This window comes from Barbus barbus, assembly GCF_936440315.1.
Source record: "Barbus barbus genome assembly, chromosome: 48".
Classification (NCBI taxonomy): domain Eukaryota; kingdom Metazoa; phylum Chordata; class Actinopteri; order Cypriniformes; family Cyprinidae; genus Barbus; species Barbus barbus.
The window spans coordinates 12,534,567-12,550,127 of record NC_136726.1 but is presented as its reverse complement, the minus strand read 5'-3'; the positions used below and the strand labels follow the sequence as shown (position 1 = coordinate 12,550,127).

The following is a 15,561-nucleotide window of genomic DNA, read 5'->3' as shown; positions in this document are numbered from 1 at the left end:
TCCTTCAGAAATCACTCCAATATACTGATTTTCCTGCTCAAGAAACATTTCTTATTATTATCAATGTTGAAGACAGTTTTGCTGTTTAATATTTTTGTGGAAATCATGATAATTTCATGAATAGGATGTTTAAAAGAGCTTGTTATTTGAAATAGAAATCCGTTGTAACATTATAAATGTCTTTACTTTCATTTTTGATCAATGTAATGTGTTCTTGCTGAATAAGGATTCATTTCTTAGAGAAAAAAATAAATTGATCCCTAACTCATAAGTAATATAAATAAGTTACATAAGTAATACAAGCAGTAACACAGAATGATTCACACTGACAGACCTCAGATCAGACCGGATTAATCCTGCTTTGGCTCCTCTGCATTGAGTACATCATTAGACCACCAGTGTGACGAGAGACGTATCGCCCACAGGACAGGATTTCCAGAGACAACTCTTGAAACTGGTCAAACATATTTCAGAAAGACTGTAGCGTTTCATTGCACAATATGCCTAATATACTATAATGTAAACAAACATAAATACACTAAGTTAGAGAAGACACAGTAAACAGACCCGTTTGTTAGTAAGGAAGTAGATGATGGGATTGTAGATGGGGCTGGTCTTGGCAAAGTACATCAGCATGGTGGCCACCAGAGGCGGGATGTAGATCTCTGGATCCACAACTACAACCACAGAGATGGCGGTGTAGGGCAGCCAGCAGATGAAGGCGGCGATGATCATGGCCAGGACCATCCGTACCGCATGCTCATTTTCCTCAAGACAGTTCTTCCCCCCTTGAAGTTCAATGCTTTTTTGATCTGAAATTATGCAATGTCATTTGTATTGATGCAACAAATTAGTCTTTATTGTTTGTCAGCAGTAAGAACGAGTCACCTACCTTCCTCATGGACACGAGGACGTTGCTGTAGCAGTACACAATGACAGTGGTGGGCAGTATGAAGCACAAGAGCGTGTAGAAGATGAGGTAACTGTAGTTGCTCCAGGATCTCTCCTCCCAGCCGGACGCCCTCCGGCCCATACAAGCTCCAGCCCAGCAGAGGAGCGACGGCCCAGAAGAGGCAATAGAGCCAGACGATCAGCAGGCCCTGGCAGCTCCTGCGGACGTTCAGCTTGAAGCCTGCAATGGGTTTGCAGACCACATTGTACTTGCTCGTATGCCAGTAAAGTGAGAGTGCACAAAGACACCAGGCCTAGAAAGAAAGACATTGTTTGTCTAAAAGATATCTTTTAGTGCTTTGCCTGTGCAGCAGTAGTTTTGACAGAGTTTTGACCTTTTCCTGAAGACGTCTGAGCGTGGTGACTCTTGATGCACTGACTCCAGCTTCAGTCCACTCCTTGTGAAGCTCTCACAAGTGTTTGAATCAGCTTTGCTTGACAGTATTCTCAAGCTTGCAGTCATCCCTGTTGCTTGTGCACCTTTTCCTACCCAGATTTTTCCTTCCAGTCAACTTTTAATTTAATATGCTTTGATACAGCACTCTGTAAACAGCCACACCTTTCAGTAATGACCCTCTGTGACTTACCCTCTTTGTGGAGGGCGTCAATGTTCGTCTTCTGGATCATTGCCAAGTCAGCAGTCTTCATTATTGTGGTTTCAAAGAACAAGAGATACCCGGAATTTATACTGTAGGGATGGTCATTTATTTGAACTCAAATGTAAATATTCTAATATTTTGAGATACTGATTTTTGACTTTCAAAAGCTGTAAGCTCTAATCATCAAAATTAAAACAAAAAACTTTTGAAATGTTTTACTTTACATGTAATGAATCTAAAATATTCAATAATATTTATAGTTCTATTTACTAGAAGAGTCACTTATTTAATATCATATGTAATATTGACAACCTAAAAATACATGAAATAAATAGTTTTAAACATTTTATAGAAATATTATAAATATTTAATATTAATATTATTCACACATTTTAAATAGTTCTTCAATGCACATGAATATATAGCTGCCACTATATACCATTTTATAGGGGGTCTTTCGAAAGGGAATCTAAATATTTGGTGACACATCATATAACATATAACAAAAATAACCATGATCCCTTTGAATCAGTACTCACCAAAATAGTTCACAGCAAAACCTTGAAAAACACTGAATGCATCCCCTAAAAAGAAAGATCCTTGGTAATTTGTGATGGTGACGATGGCAGAGCCGCAGGTCGCATGAGATCTGACACAGCCAGACTGAGAATGATGGCGTTCATCGCGTTGAGAAAATGCACGTTCTTAAGCATCACAGCAATCACCAACAAGTTATTAAACACAGAAAGTATTGTGTTTATAAACATGAGGTATGAAAGTATGCTGTAGCCCACATGTGGAAATATAGTAGGTTGCACTGTCATGGCCGTATCCATCGTAGTGATGCGCCCCATGGCTGAAGATGAAGTCTGGATGGCAGGGTGTTTTGTTCAGAGCTGATCAGACCATCATGTTATCAGATTTAAATGAAGGGATCAGATACTGGCTACAGCTAAAACCTGAGTTTTGCTTTATACCAGCAGACAGTAATCTGAACCATCTGCTCAATTGTTAAAGGCCATTTGTCAAATCACTCTTTGCTGGCTAATTAATCATCTTATTTATCAAAGCAGCCTGCTGGGATTTTGTTATATATGGCTAATTATATATGGCTAATAAACATTAAAAAAAACAATTATTCACAAAACAAGCATCAATTTGATTACCTTTTTAATAAATATCCCAAATAAAATACACTTCAAATAAGGATTAACACAAAGCCATTTGAACAATAACAAAGGCAAAAAAGTGTCACAGAAGTCCTTCCTTGTATAAAAAAAAACAAGGCAGACAAAAAAACTAGTGTGCATTTCAACAAAGCAAAATCCATCCAATACTGGCGTCTTCAAAACATGATGCAAATGTTCATACAATACCAAGTTCAGTACTGAAACAATAAAGAAGTCAAAAATATATATTTACCATGTAAGCAGAAATGCCCTACAGGCAATCGTGAAATAAAACGTAGTACAATAAACTCGTTCCATGTAAGAGTCACACAAATTCTCATTTGACAGCAACTATATATGTTCAGCTATAATGTTGATTTCTAAACAGTTATACAATGTCGACATTCGACGAAAACATACAGCAGGGACCAAAAATCTGAAACCACAATGAAAATTTGAGATTCAAAATCAAATTTAAACCTAGACATTTTTAGAATTTTGAAAACATTAAATAACAAATAAAATACTTGATGTCAAATTCACATTTATTTTTCAGTTCAACTTTTCACTCAAATTTTTATACTGTATAATTAATTTGAAATAAAAAATCTAATAGAATTGTAATAAAATTGCATAATATAATTTGTAATAAGAACAGCAGTTTAAAAGATTGAGGTCGGTAAGACTTTTTAATGTTTAGAAATCAACATTCCTAGAAGTTCCTAGAAGTCTCTTATGCTCACCAAGTCTGCATTTATTTAATAAAAATACAGTGAAACAATAATATTATGAAATACTGTATTATTCAAAAACTGATTTCTAATTTAATAAATTGTAAAATGTAGTTTATTCATGTGATGGCAAAGCTTCAGTGTCACATGATCATTCAGAAATAATTCTAATATGCTGATTTGGTGCTAAAAAAAACGCTTATTATTTTGAAAACAGTTAAATTGCTTAATATGAGAAAAAAAATCACTAGTGGTTTCAAACTTTTGAAGCTTATTGTACATTATCATCATCATACATTGCTAAACACAGTATGTAAGGCTTTTTAAAACATTAAACACTGATTTTTTTATGATCATTTCAAAATGAATATAGTGTCCATCTGCCTTCCTGAGAGTTTCCCTTTTGCTTCTAACAAAAGTTGTACTTCATTAGCTTCTTGAAATCAGGTTCAGCTCAAAATCAACTTTTAACCCTTTCATATGTACATTCACTTTTTTGAGTGTCAAGTATTCTCTCCCTAATTCTATTAATAAGATTTATGAAGGCCAGTGATGAAAGAAAGTCTACAATCTACAAAAATAAAATCTCCCTAAACTACGAGGCACATTAAAACACCACGAAGTTCCTTAAAGGGGTCATCAGATGCAAAATTCACTTTATAAGTTGTTTGAACATAAATATGTGGTGGAAGTGTGTGAACACATCCATCCTATAATGATAAAAATCCACCCAGTGTTTTTTTTTTTAAATCCCCAATTTAAAATCCCCTTTCTCAAATCAGGCTGCTCTGAGGTTCTTGTCAGAATGACGTAGTTCTGTACAGACCACTCCCACGATAGTTGATTGACAGGGCCGTCTTACCTTAGACCCGCCTTGAGTGAGCTGAGAGCTGTCCATCATTGTGTCGACTCCGGTGCAGGGGAAGACAAAATGTCTCAGATTAAGCGATTGAGGCGTTTTGTTGTTGGATGTAATAATAATAACTCCCCACATCTGAGCCGCTGAAGACGCAGTGGATTACGTTTGTTTTTGAAGGGAATGCGCCCCCTGATCTACCTAAATGTGTTTATGTTTGAATCATTCGTGATCCAGCTTCACCTCCAGAAGAAGTGAATATAAGAGTTTTTAATGAATCTTTGCAAATCGCCTTTCCTAATAATGTGCTAATTAGCGAGTTTCACGATGAATGCGGCTAAAGTAAACAGTCCCTCAGAGGGCAGCTCGAAGAGAGGGGCGGGGTCAGCAGAGCTCATTAACATTTAAAGGAAAATGCTACAAAACGGCTTGCTCTGACAAGAGCTGTTTTTGAGAGGTTTCAAAAGGTGTTTTTTTACACTACCATTGAGGAAAATGGGCATCCGATGACCCCTTTAAGTACTCTCTCGTCCATGTAGAGTGTTTTACATTGTATCAAAAATAAGGTATCCACAGATTGCATGTATCACAGCACAGAAGTTATATGAAGTGACTCACCCACATGCGTCTTTAAAACTAGAGCTGAATCTGATTAAAGTGATGTGACAAGTAACTGCAGCTGTTCTGTGGTACGTACATTTTAAAGCAAGTGTCTTGTGTGGCCTCTCTACTCCGGTCCGGTGGTTGTCCTGTGGCTCTGGAAGGGGATGTTCATGGCTCCGGTGCTGGTCTGCTCGGGCCAGATGGGAGACTCGTGCTGCAGGGGTGTGCGTCTGGGGTAGAAGGTGTGCTGGAGGTCGTAGTTCAGCAGACAGCTGAGGGACGGCATGTAGATGTCGGCGAAGCGGGAGAGACGGCGTGAGAAGTAGGTCGGGTTGTGGTATGTGCGGAAAAGACTACCAAACTGGGCGTTGAAAATGTCTTTGGTCCGTAACCTGTTGGAAACGAATTGTTTTTAATAATTGGATACAAAAATGTGACACTTTTTGGCCATTTCAAGCTCAATTCGAATAAAATACAACTCAAAATACCTGAAGTTCATCTACACAACATTTTCTATATTGTCTACCTTGAACGTGTCAGTTGCGTTGCTGTCTATGCAGGGTCAGAAAACTCTCAGATTTCATCAAAAATATCTTAATTTGTGTTCTGAAGATGAAAGGTCTTAACGACATGAGGGTGAGTAAATAATAACAGAATTTTAATTTTTGACTGGGCTATCCCTTTAACTAATACCATAAAAATTATATTACTTGAAATAAAATAAACATTAACAGAAATAAAATTAAAATAAAAAATATATATAAAATATATATTTTTTCCAGGTAGGGCAGCATTTCTTATTTTCTTTTAGTTTAACTTGATATACTAAAACAACTATAACTACAACTGAAATAAAAATTAATAAATACTACAGAGATATTCTTAAATTCTAAAATTTAATAAAAGTAAAACAAAAAACATTGATAAAAAAATTATATAATAATATCTCAATTTTATTAAAATAGTACTGGTCTGTTTGTAGAATAAAATTATAAAAGAAAAAAAACTTTACCTTTAAAATATTAAGGATAATATCATAATAGATAATATTAAGGATTACCTCATCTCCTCCCTTTCATTGATCCACTGCTGAATTACTGTTTGTGAAGCAGGGTCCCGGTGCACCTGCAACAAAGACAAATACAGCTTCATAACTAGCCCAAAACTAGCCAAATGAAAATATGAAAATACGGAAATATCATTATACATATCATTCAAGACCAAATAATAATAATAAAAAAAAAAAACTTTATTTTGGTAGTTTATTAGTTATCAGCCAATATTACAGATTTTTTTTATTGGTCAATACTGGATATTTGCATGTTCATGTCTGCTTTTTTACATTTGGATTACCTTTATGGACTAACTCTCAAATAGTGTTTTGTTATTTAGAGCGCCCCCGGGTGGTCTGACCTGCATTTGTTCCAGCAGTCCGGTCAGGGCCTGCAGCCAGGTCATGGTGTGGACGTACTCCTCAGTATTCATGATTTTGATCTCTTTACGTAGCTCAGGAATGATAGCTCCTGTTCTCCAACCGTGTTTCAGGGTCAGGTCCTACACACATCATGACATTTTCATTACATCAACATTTGCATAATCTATTCATTGTCTTTAATATCAGTACAGGGCATGCTGAGACATGTTTGCTTTCTGACATGATATGATATTAATGATATTAGCACATGATATTAATAAGACAGAACTATTGCCTAGTTCTGTCTTAGATTCGATATCCTAGAATCCAAAGCGACGAATAAAGCAATAAAACTTCGGATTCAAAATAAACAAACCAATATACTAATATAAAAAGAATTGACAAGACATAGTTCAATATAATTAAAAATGAATTATGTTACCTAGCATCAATGCGTACCTTATTATCAAAACAAAAACAGTAAAGCGAAGAGACGTGTGTGGCCCATACTCGGAATTTGTGCTCTGCATTTAACCCATCCAAGTGTACACACAGTAGTGAACATACACACACACACACACACACACACACACACACACACACACACACACCAGAGCAGTGGGCAGCCAATGCTGCGGCGCCAGGGGAGCAGTTGCTCAAGGGTCTCACCTCAGTCGTGGTATTGAGGGTGGAGAGAGCGCTGGACATTCACTCCCTCCACCTACAATCCCTGCCGGACCTGAGACTCGAACCCGCAACCTTCGGGTTACAAGTCCAACTCTCTATCCATTAGGCCACGACTGCCCCCGTCTAGCTTTGTGTACACGCAGTAAATTACAGAAAATGATCCTTACGGCAAGGTCACTGTAAATGTGATCTCCGAAGTACAAAACCTTTGAGCCCCTCCAGCCTGTAAGCCGCAAAAACTCATACAAGTTTCCCTGGCAACAGATAAAGTGAACAGATCAGATTCCGGCATCTTTACTGAACAGAAACAGTTTGCAGCTGAACAGCAGGGAATTAAATATTACCTGTTTATAGATCTGCCCTTTCTCAAGGTGGTGAATTCTGTCCCATAGCAACACACCTTTATCAGTAACTCGTCTAAATGGTCTTCAGAAGCCGGAAAAACACATAAAAAGACATACGTTTTGGATTCAAAAAGATTTGCATGCCTAAATACTTCCTTCAAAGGTCATTTGTCATGATTTAAACAAAGGAACCTGTGAAGGAGGCTGTAATTATGTCAGAATGCCATTGATTTAGGAGCGATTCAATGCTGCCAGGTTTAGCTGGTGCTTTCTCTAGGTTTTAGGAACTTACTTCCTCCTGTCATTGAAAAAGCCAGGCTTGTCGGCCTGCACTATGACAACATCGAACAGGTCCTGCCAGTCTTTACCAACTATGTAGTTCATGCCTCGATCTCTGAATAAAGGAATTAAAAGACATTTTATTTGAAACATGCATTTCATCCGTGCAGTTAGTCAGAATGGCTTTGTATAAATTCTTAGTAAGGTGTCTCTCATGTCATGTGATATATGCATTTTTCCTGTGCATTGATGTTTATTTTGACTTTTGAATTTAGTATCTTGTTTGCACTTACACAAAATCAAAAGGGCTGTTTGTAATTAAAAACATCTTCTTTCCGTAATTAGATAGCTTCTGTAAAACAGCATGTGTCTGTTCACCGTAACAGATATACTTCTCTGCAGAAAGGAAAAAACAAGGTTTTACAAGAATATTGAAATTGTGTGATTGCTCGATGTTCTTGTCAAAGAGGTCAAACACTGAGCTCAGACCGAGGGAAGCAAAATAATTACAAAAGAGGGGGTGAGGGGTACACACCTATACATCATAATAAATAAAATAAAATAATAATAATAACAGTAGTTAATGATAAAATATTTTTACATCACATTTATTGTATATAAATGTTACATTTTATACTATATATTACAGTACATATTTATTATTATTACAATTTAAAACTATGTAATATATTAATAATATAACAATCATACTGTATTAATAATAAAATAGATTAAGCATGAATCCAATTAATATTATTATTATTATTATTGAGCAAACTGCAGATCCATATTATAAAATTTATAATAAAATAAAATTTCAATAAATAAATGATACATTATTAAATGTTATATGGTTTGTTACAGTAGTTATTTATTAATAATAATAATAATAATTCTAATTAAATTGAATATAAATGCAATTAAAATTAAAAATGTGTATTATTTAATTATTGCATATCAATATAATAATACACTTTATATTGTGTATTACAGTATACTATTATTATTAAATTTTTGCACAAATATATGATTTTTATAGAGTACTTTACAACACATATTTATTATCATTATTATACAATTCCCGTGACTATGTCATGTTAAACTTTGATTTGTTCAGATCTCTCAAGCAGACATATTGCTATAATGAGGTCTTCATGCAGGTCCAGGTAAGAACTCTGAAAATTACCCATATCAGCCTCTACCGCTCGATACATAATCCCTCTTACGTGGACGTCTCCTATGACCTCCTGGGAATGGAGAAAAAGACCAGATGCAGAATATCAAAGCCAATGTAACATCAATGTTCTGGACTAAAACAACACACGAAGCCCTGACGCACTGACAGACACCTCCTGTGAAAGCTCTCAGTCATTTCATCATATGTCCTTTGAGACTTGTTAATTCACAATTACAGGCAGGACCGAATGTAAGAGCAATGGTGTGCGTCTTTTATTAATTATACTGATCTTCAGACCCAATAAAAGACATTAGACCATGTGTAAGCCTGCTTTTCTCCAGGCACGTGGCACAGATGGTGCATCCAAACGGTTCCTCTAAAATTAGACTGTTCCTTTCCACGCTGCTCACTACGAACTTAAAAAGCACCTTCAGAAGCCATATTTATCCAAAATGTGTGCTCAAGAGATCCTGTGCTTTCTGACATCTGCGTTACCCTAAATATGACAGCACTGACTCAGTTTCTTTAGAAACTGATATTGGCGAAGGAAATCTTGATTTCTGAATCGTAAGGTGAGTCCTGCTCTGATACATGACACGTTTTGAGGAACAACTGTACCTTGACGTCTTTATAAAGATGAACTGGCTCATAGTCAATGTTGTGCTTCATGAAGTAGTCATTAACGCATAACAGCAGCGTCATTTCTGGCAGGGAGAAGATATCCATGAACTGCTTCATGGTGTGGCCGTGAGAGCTCTGTATGGAGAGATTGAAAGAGCTGTGTTAAAGGAGGTCATATTTACTACTGTTCAGAGAATTTTTGTTTTGAAATCCAGGAATCCACACGATTGTGAATTTTATAATGCATTCAAGGTGGTCATGCGAATTCGCTGCATTGACCAACAGAAAGCTGCTTGATTTGAAAGTAACTTGTGTGTGAGCTGTAACTACTACATTGCTACAATTTTTCCCGATAAATTTTGACAAAACTACGCTAATGTCAGCACATTTTTAGGATATCAAACAAAACTCTTGACAAGCAAAAGAGCCTAAGCTTACAGACCTTGCCATAGAAGTCACTCATGATCTCGAGGGGTACATGGGAGCCCTCATACATCGCAATGACCTCTTTTTCTGGCACAGGATTAAGACCCCTACAGAAACATTCAAATGACAATAAGCGAACCTATCCCAAGATTAAAGGAATTGTTCACCCAAAAATTTTTAATTCTGTTATTATTTACTCACCCTAAAATCGTTCCAAACCCGTAAGACCGCCGTTCATCTTCAGAACACAAATTAAGATATTTTTGATGAAATCCGAGAGCTTTCTGACCCTCCGTAGACAGCAATGCAACTGACATGTTTAAGGCCCAGATACGTAGTAAGGACATCGTTAATATAGTCATGGTGACATCAGTGATTAGCTACGAGAATACTTTTTGAGCGCAAAGAAAATATGTATTCTTGTAGCTTCATAAAATTACAGTTGAACCACTGATGTCACATGGACTATTTTAATGATGTCCTTACTACGTTTCTGGGCCTTGAACATGTCAGTTGCATTGCTGTCTATGTCTACGCAGGGTCAGAAAGCTCTTGGATTTAATCAAAAATATCTTAATTTGTGTTCTGAAGATAAATGTGTTTGAAACAACTTTTCATTTTTCGGGTGAACTATCCCTTTAATAATAGTGTATAAAAACATCATAGTAGAAGTTTGTTGCACTCTACCTGTACACTGTACCCAGCTGGATATAATGAAAGGCATCAATCTTCATCAGTAAGGCCTAATAAACCAGATGAGATTGACAGGTTAGCCAGGTTACTTATAAAATTTTCATCTACAGTAGATCAGGACTGGACACGTACCTTTTGAACATCATAGTGCAGACCACGAATCACAAAATTCGGTATATAATCATATTCCCTCAGTCCCTCTGGATACTGTTATGTAGACAGAAAGAGGCAAGATATTCAGAAAACATTAATTTGCTGAAACTGTGTAATTTCTGTGCCACTTAGTAATTCTTTCTTACAAAATTTCACAATATTATATTTAGATAAATGAAGTGTTGGGTCACTCACCCTGTGCTCGTCGATGAGGATGTCTCGGGCGATGTTGAATATGAGTGTGTGAAGGTGACTGGAGTAGAACGCCAGTGTGTAATCATAGTCAAAGCCATAGATCTCAATGTCCTGCAGACTCATCTGATTATTAGCAAAGATGGTGTCTGGGTTCACAAAGTTGTTTGATATCACAGGAATTAAATCTGTCGTGGACATAAAAATAAGCGTTTTGATAAATAATTGACCCTTTACATTCACATTTGTTTTTTATGTTTGCTAAGTTTTAATAAATATAAAAATTTAAAAAGGAACTAAAATGATTACTGATTAACCTGCAATGAGACATTAATTATGATAAGTAAATCTTTGAATGTAAATATTCTCATGTAATGGCCGGTTTTATTGTTTCCTGAAACAAAAACTATTTAAAATATTTGTTTTAATTAAATTAATGAAAATATTAAAATAAAGCTGTAATAAAATAAATCACACAGCTTCAGTGTGACATCAATAAGAAAAAATATAATTTCATAGATATTGTTAATAATAGTGATTCATATTAAAATATGTATGAACTTAATACATGACCTAGACTATTTATTTAGCACAAATCCTGTCATTTTAATAAATATTACATGAAATGTATTAAACATTGTTGCTGCTCCAATTAAGCTCAGTGTGCTCTCTTTAAGCTCTTCCACATTGAACGTCTATGTAAATACTTCATAAACAGACTTTAAATATGAACTGATGGTCGTCAAGTTAAGTTAATCTTTATAAAATGTCTAATAACTTATTTTAACAGCTTTAAGATGACAAAATCGAGACATAACTATAGTTTATGGGCAAAGATGAAAGAGGCATGTCGTCCATCAGAAACCTGTCACATCTGTCCAGGAAAAAAGCAACTCAAGGCTGGAATACACTACACAACTATTAAAATGTGAACAGATTTTTGAAACACCAGGCATCATACACTTAACGACTTTGTAAATAGTCACAAAGGAAAGCTGGCCATCCTACACTAAACAACTGAGGATCACACACTAGCAGATTTTAAATTCCTTCTGATCACAACAAACTCACACAGAAATGTGTGCATTGTTTCTGTGTTCATCCCCATGAATGAAATGTTTTATTGGTGAGTTTTATTTCATTTTTGAATATGTGTTATTTAGCTGAACGTGGACTATGAATATATAACTAATCAAATTTAATGCCCTGTTTTTTTGTTGTTGTTTTTTTTACTTCGTACCTTCAAATAAAACTTTTCTCAATTATTCTTTCAAAAGGATTTTTAAAATAAACAAGAATTTTTAATAGATATATGAAAATATGATATGAGCTTAATTGGAACAGGGGTGTGCTTAAAGAGTAAACAAATGTACCCATTAAGCACAGCCAGACTTTTTGCATTAAATGACGTATATATTAATCAAAATTCTTTTGTCATTTAAAATACAATTAAATATTTTTATGTGAGAGATTAATATTTTATTTTAACAACTTTTTGTACCGAAACCAATATCTTGTGCACTAAAAATGTCTCAATGTAGATTTTTGTGATCTTAATAGATACGTTTACCCTATTCAAGCTACGTTTACATTTAAAAATAATAATAAAATTCACATAACAGCACCAAAACCTTAACTAAAATTAAAATGTAAAACAATAAAGGAGAATTTTAAATGTATTGATAAATACTACAATAGTATGTTAATATAATAATGACTAATTAATTAATTTTGTAGTCCAAGCAGCTCTCTTTATATAAAATCTTATATTTTTATGCAGGTATTACAAACAATTATAAATGTAAATAAAACGTATTATTAAAAAAATGGTTCTCCAGTACATATAATTAGGTCATTAAGTCTTACAACAGCATTGTCAAATCATGATATATATATCACTTTAATAAATATAACTAAAATCTTACAGACTATATAATACAGTTAATGCTAGGATAAAATAGAAATAAAAGCATACATAGATGGTCAATATACAGTACAAAATCTAAAATGTCTTTTTGCCCTTTGACAGATGAACAAGAGGAATCAGGCATTTCAAGAACATGCATCTGAACTAACCTTGCGTTTGCTGTTTGGTTTCATTGTAAATAGACCAGAGCCAGCTGGTCTTGTCGCCACTGGAGCTGGTGCACATGTTCCCTGCTGTCAGCTGTCCCACAGGAGCCTCTCTTCTCCGGGACACGAGAGCAGACGGCGCGCTGCTGGTGTTGACCGTCCATATCCCTCTTCTAGTGTGCAAATACTTAAAGTGCGTGATGAGCCTCTTAAAACGCTCCTGATTTCTGGGCAGGTTTGAAAGTGGCAAGGACAAGGTCGGCATGTTTCCCCGCACCAGAGCTGCCTTCTGTTTGACAGACGAGTGCTTCAGCTATACATTCTCTGCAATACAGTCTCAAATATACACATGCTTACTTCCGTTTGCACGTTGACAGGCCAATTTCCATAATAAAAGTCCAAAATAACAAAAACAGCCACTATTAAAATAATTCAGAGAAGAAAACCCAGAGAATGTTTGAGTTATGTTTTTTAATAATTATCTAATTTATTTTTTTCCTAAATTAAGTAATAAAAGATCTGAAATGGTTAGAGAAACTCTGAGTTAGGCTAAAATAACACACAACAATAACTGTTAAAGAGCATTGAATTGCAAAGTATTTTATATGACAAATGAAGACACAGTACAAGTTTGTATAAATAGCTTTATTCACAGAATAAAAAAAAATGCATCATTTTAGTTGGGCTTTGAGAAAAAAAAAAATATCTATAATGTGTATTAGTTACAGAAAACAAATGAACAGGTCATTGCTTCTGAGATGCTGAGTCTGTCTGTCTTTCATTTAAGCCAAGAAGTTCTGTTTGCAGTTCTCCAGGCTTTGGCGGGACGTCTGGAATGGTCTATAATGTTAGAAAAAAAACATTGTTTAAACTGTACTTAATGTTTACAATCATCATGAAATCAAAATGTGCCCAATTTGCTTTCAAATTGCATATTTCTGGACTTATTAAGAACAATTCAGTGGTGTATGTAATTTAATCAATCAATCAATCAATCAAACTTTATTACAGACTCAAAGTCCAAATTTAAAACAGACAATGAACAACATATACAACCCATATAATCCATCATAAACATACAGAATTACAAAATACACCAGTACCAGTGTCTCCACAGCTTTGACTGATACCGTGTAGTACTAACCCTTATATTTGATAAACCCACAATAATTTCATTTTTAGAAGCATTAAGCTGGCAGATAAATCTATACATAAGATTTCGTAACAGTGCTTTAAAAGTGATTACTCTTACACTCACAAACATTTCACTTGCACTATGCCATCTAGGTCTCCTTAGTAAGATTCTCATTGCATCGTTATAAGCTACTTGCAGCTTCTGTAAACTAGATGTTCTGCAGTTACACCACAAATGAGCAGTATAAAATGTTGTACAATATGCTTTAAAAAGTGACACCTTCACCTCATCTGAACAGAACCTAAACTTACGCAAAAGTATATTTGCCCGGCCCGCATATACATCATGCGGCATTGCCTTTCAATATCCTCATCATCTGTCATGCGTTCAGCGATAATATGTCCAAGGTATTTTACTTTCGCACACACAGTGAGACTCTTGTTAGACAACTTAAAAACTGGAAAATGTATACTTTTATCCTCCTTAGTTCTGCAAATCATAACCATACTCTTTCAGGATTATATAAAATATCATGTTCAAGACCAATCAATCAAAATATGATTTTGAAACTTACTAAATCAGGACGGTAATACTGATGCACAACCTGTGCTCCAGCAAACATTGACAACACACTGGCTGCAAACATCCTTAGATATCTTGCCCACGATACACCTGCTGGCATCCTTAATAGAATATTTACCTAAAGAAAGAAAAAAATAATCAATTGCCCTTCTCTGTTAATATTTAAATAGAAAGGAAATGTTGGGTAATGTTAACCCAATACCAACAATTAAATTATATTTATAAATTATAAAATATTATTAGATTATTTATACAATTATATCAAAATGACAATAATAACAAAACAAAAAAACATGATTATTATGTTTAAATCAATAAAGCTAGTCTACATACACCGTTTCATATATAGGTCAATCAAAGCTTAATTAAATGCAACAAAAATAAATAAAGCATTTCGTCTGAGAAAGTTAAGTATTTTATCAGTCAGTTTAATCACTTTTTGCTATAAGGTCATTTCATCACAGCTAGCTATCTTACGTAGCAGCAAATTAAGTATATGTGCTGTTACATAAAAAAAAAACCAGTAGGCTATTATAATTCCCACATTAACCAGGATCAAATCTGGAGAGACATATACTAACCTTGTTGTGTTATAATCGAAATAACATTACAGGTTTTGTTGCACGACATTCAGCATTGAAGGGTCTTGTTTCATGTCTCACGTGTTCGCTTTGGAAGTCTTGTAAATCACGTTTACCATAGGGAGTACTGAAATGGATGGTGTGTCCTAATTGCTCTAGGTAATAATAAAATAATTAAATTGATTAAATTAATACTTTGTTCTACACGCATTTGAATACCGGTCCTTTCAAGCACCCCATAAGATGCGATTTATATAAAAATGTATGAAGAGAAAATACGACCCCTCCTTTGTAA

The 15,561-nt window shown here is 34.9% G+C and overlaps 2 protein-coding genes and 1 pseudogene across 3 annotated transcripts; all 3 read right to left on the bottom strand.

The window, feature by feature from the left end:
* Nucleotides 1-340: 340 nt before the first annotated feature.
* Nucleotides 341-2,404, bottom strand: LOC306867005 (opsin-VA-like; annotated as a pseudogene). Its single transcript has 4 exons — nt 2,090-2,404; nt 889-1,205; nt 568-812; nt 341-454 (listed from the first exon to the last, which is right to left on the bottom strand). The product of its transcript is annotated as an opsin-VA-like (transcript).
* Nucleotides 2,405-2,704: 300 nt separating this feature from the next.
* Nucleotides 2,705-13,315, bottom strand: nt5dc3 (5'-nucleotidase domain containing 3). The gene is made up of 14 exons (XM_079411669.1): nt 12,972-13,315; nt 10,899-11,083; nt 10,683-10,757; nt 10,545-10,600; nt 9,874-9,964; nt 9,429-9,566; nt 8,820-8,880; nt 7,927-8,029; nt 7,647-7,748; nt 7,355-7,436; nt 7,178-7,264; nt 6,323-6,463; nt 5,970-6,034; nt 2,705-5,301 (listed from the first exon to the last, which is right to left on the bottom strand). The coding sequence occupies exons 1-14, from the start codon at nt 13,231-13,233 to the stop codon at nt 5,034-5,036; spliced, it is 1,716 nt and encodes a 571-aa protein (XP_079267795.1). The 5' UTR covers nt 13,234-13,315; the 3' UTR covers nt 2,705-5,033.
* A 366-nt stretch (nt 13,316-13,681) lies between these two features.
* On the bottom strand, nt 13,682-15,345 carry uqcc6 (ubiquinol-cytochrome c reductase complex assembly factor 6). The gene is made up of 3 exons (XM_079412666.1): nt 15,267-15,345; nt 14,678-14,803; nt 13,682-13,808 (listed from the first exon to the last, which is right to left on the bottom strand). Exons 2-3 carry the CDS (start codon nt 14,783-14,785, stop codon nt 13,713-13,715), a joined length of 204 nt encoding a protein of 67 aa, XP_079268792.1. The 5' UTR covers nt 14,786-14,803; nt 15,267-15,345; the 3' UTR covers nt 13,682-13,712.
* Between the last annotated feature and the right edge of the window lie 216 nt (nt 15,346-15,561).

Bases quoted from the DNA above. Each gene is read 5' to 3' on its own strand.
- nt5dc3 (XM_079411669.1), bottom strand. From the start codon at position 13,233: ATGCCGACCTTGTCCTTGCCACTTTCAAACCTGCCCAGAAATCAGGAG. The intron at 11,084-12,971 runs GTTAGTTCAGAT...TGTCCACGACAG, and splicing joins AACCAAACAGCAAACGCAAG to ATTTAATTCCTGTGATATCA. The intron at 10,758-10,898 runs GTGAGTGACCCA...TCTACATAACAG, and splicing joins TCCTCATCGACGAGCACAGG to TATCCAGAGGGACTGAGGGA.
- uqcc6 (XM_079412666.1), bottom strand. From the start codon at position 14,785: ATGCCAGCAGGTGTATCGTGGGCAAGATATCTAAGGATGTTTGCAGCC. The intron at 13,809-14,677 runs GTAAGTTTCAAA...CTAACATTATAG, and splicing joins AGTATTACCGTCCTGATTTA to ACCATTCCAGACGTCCCGCC.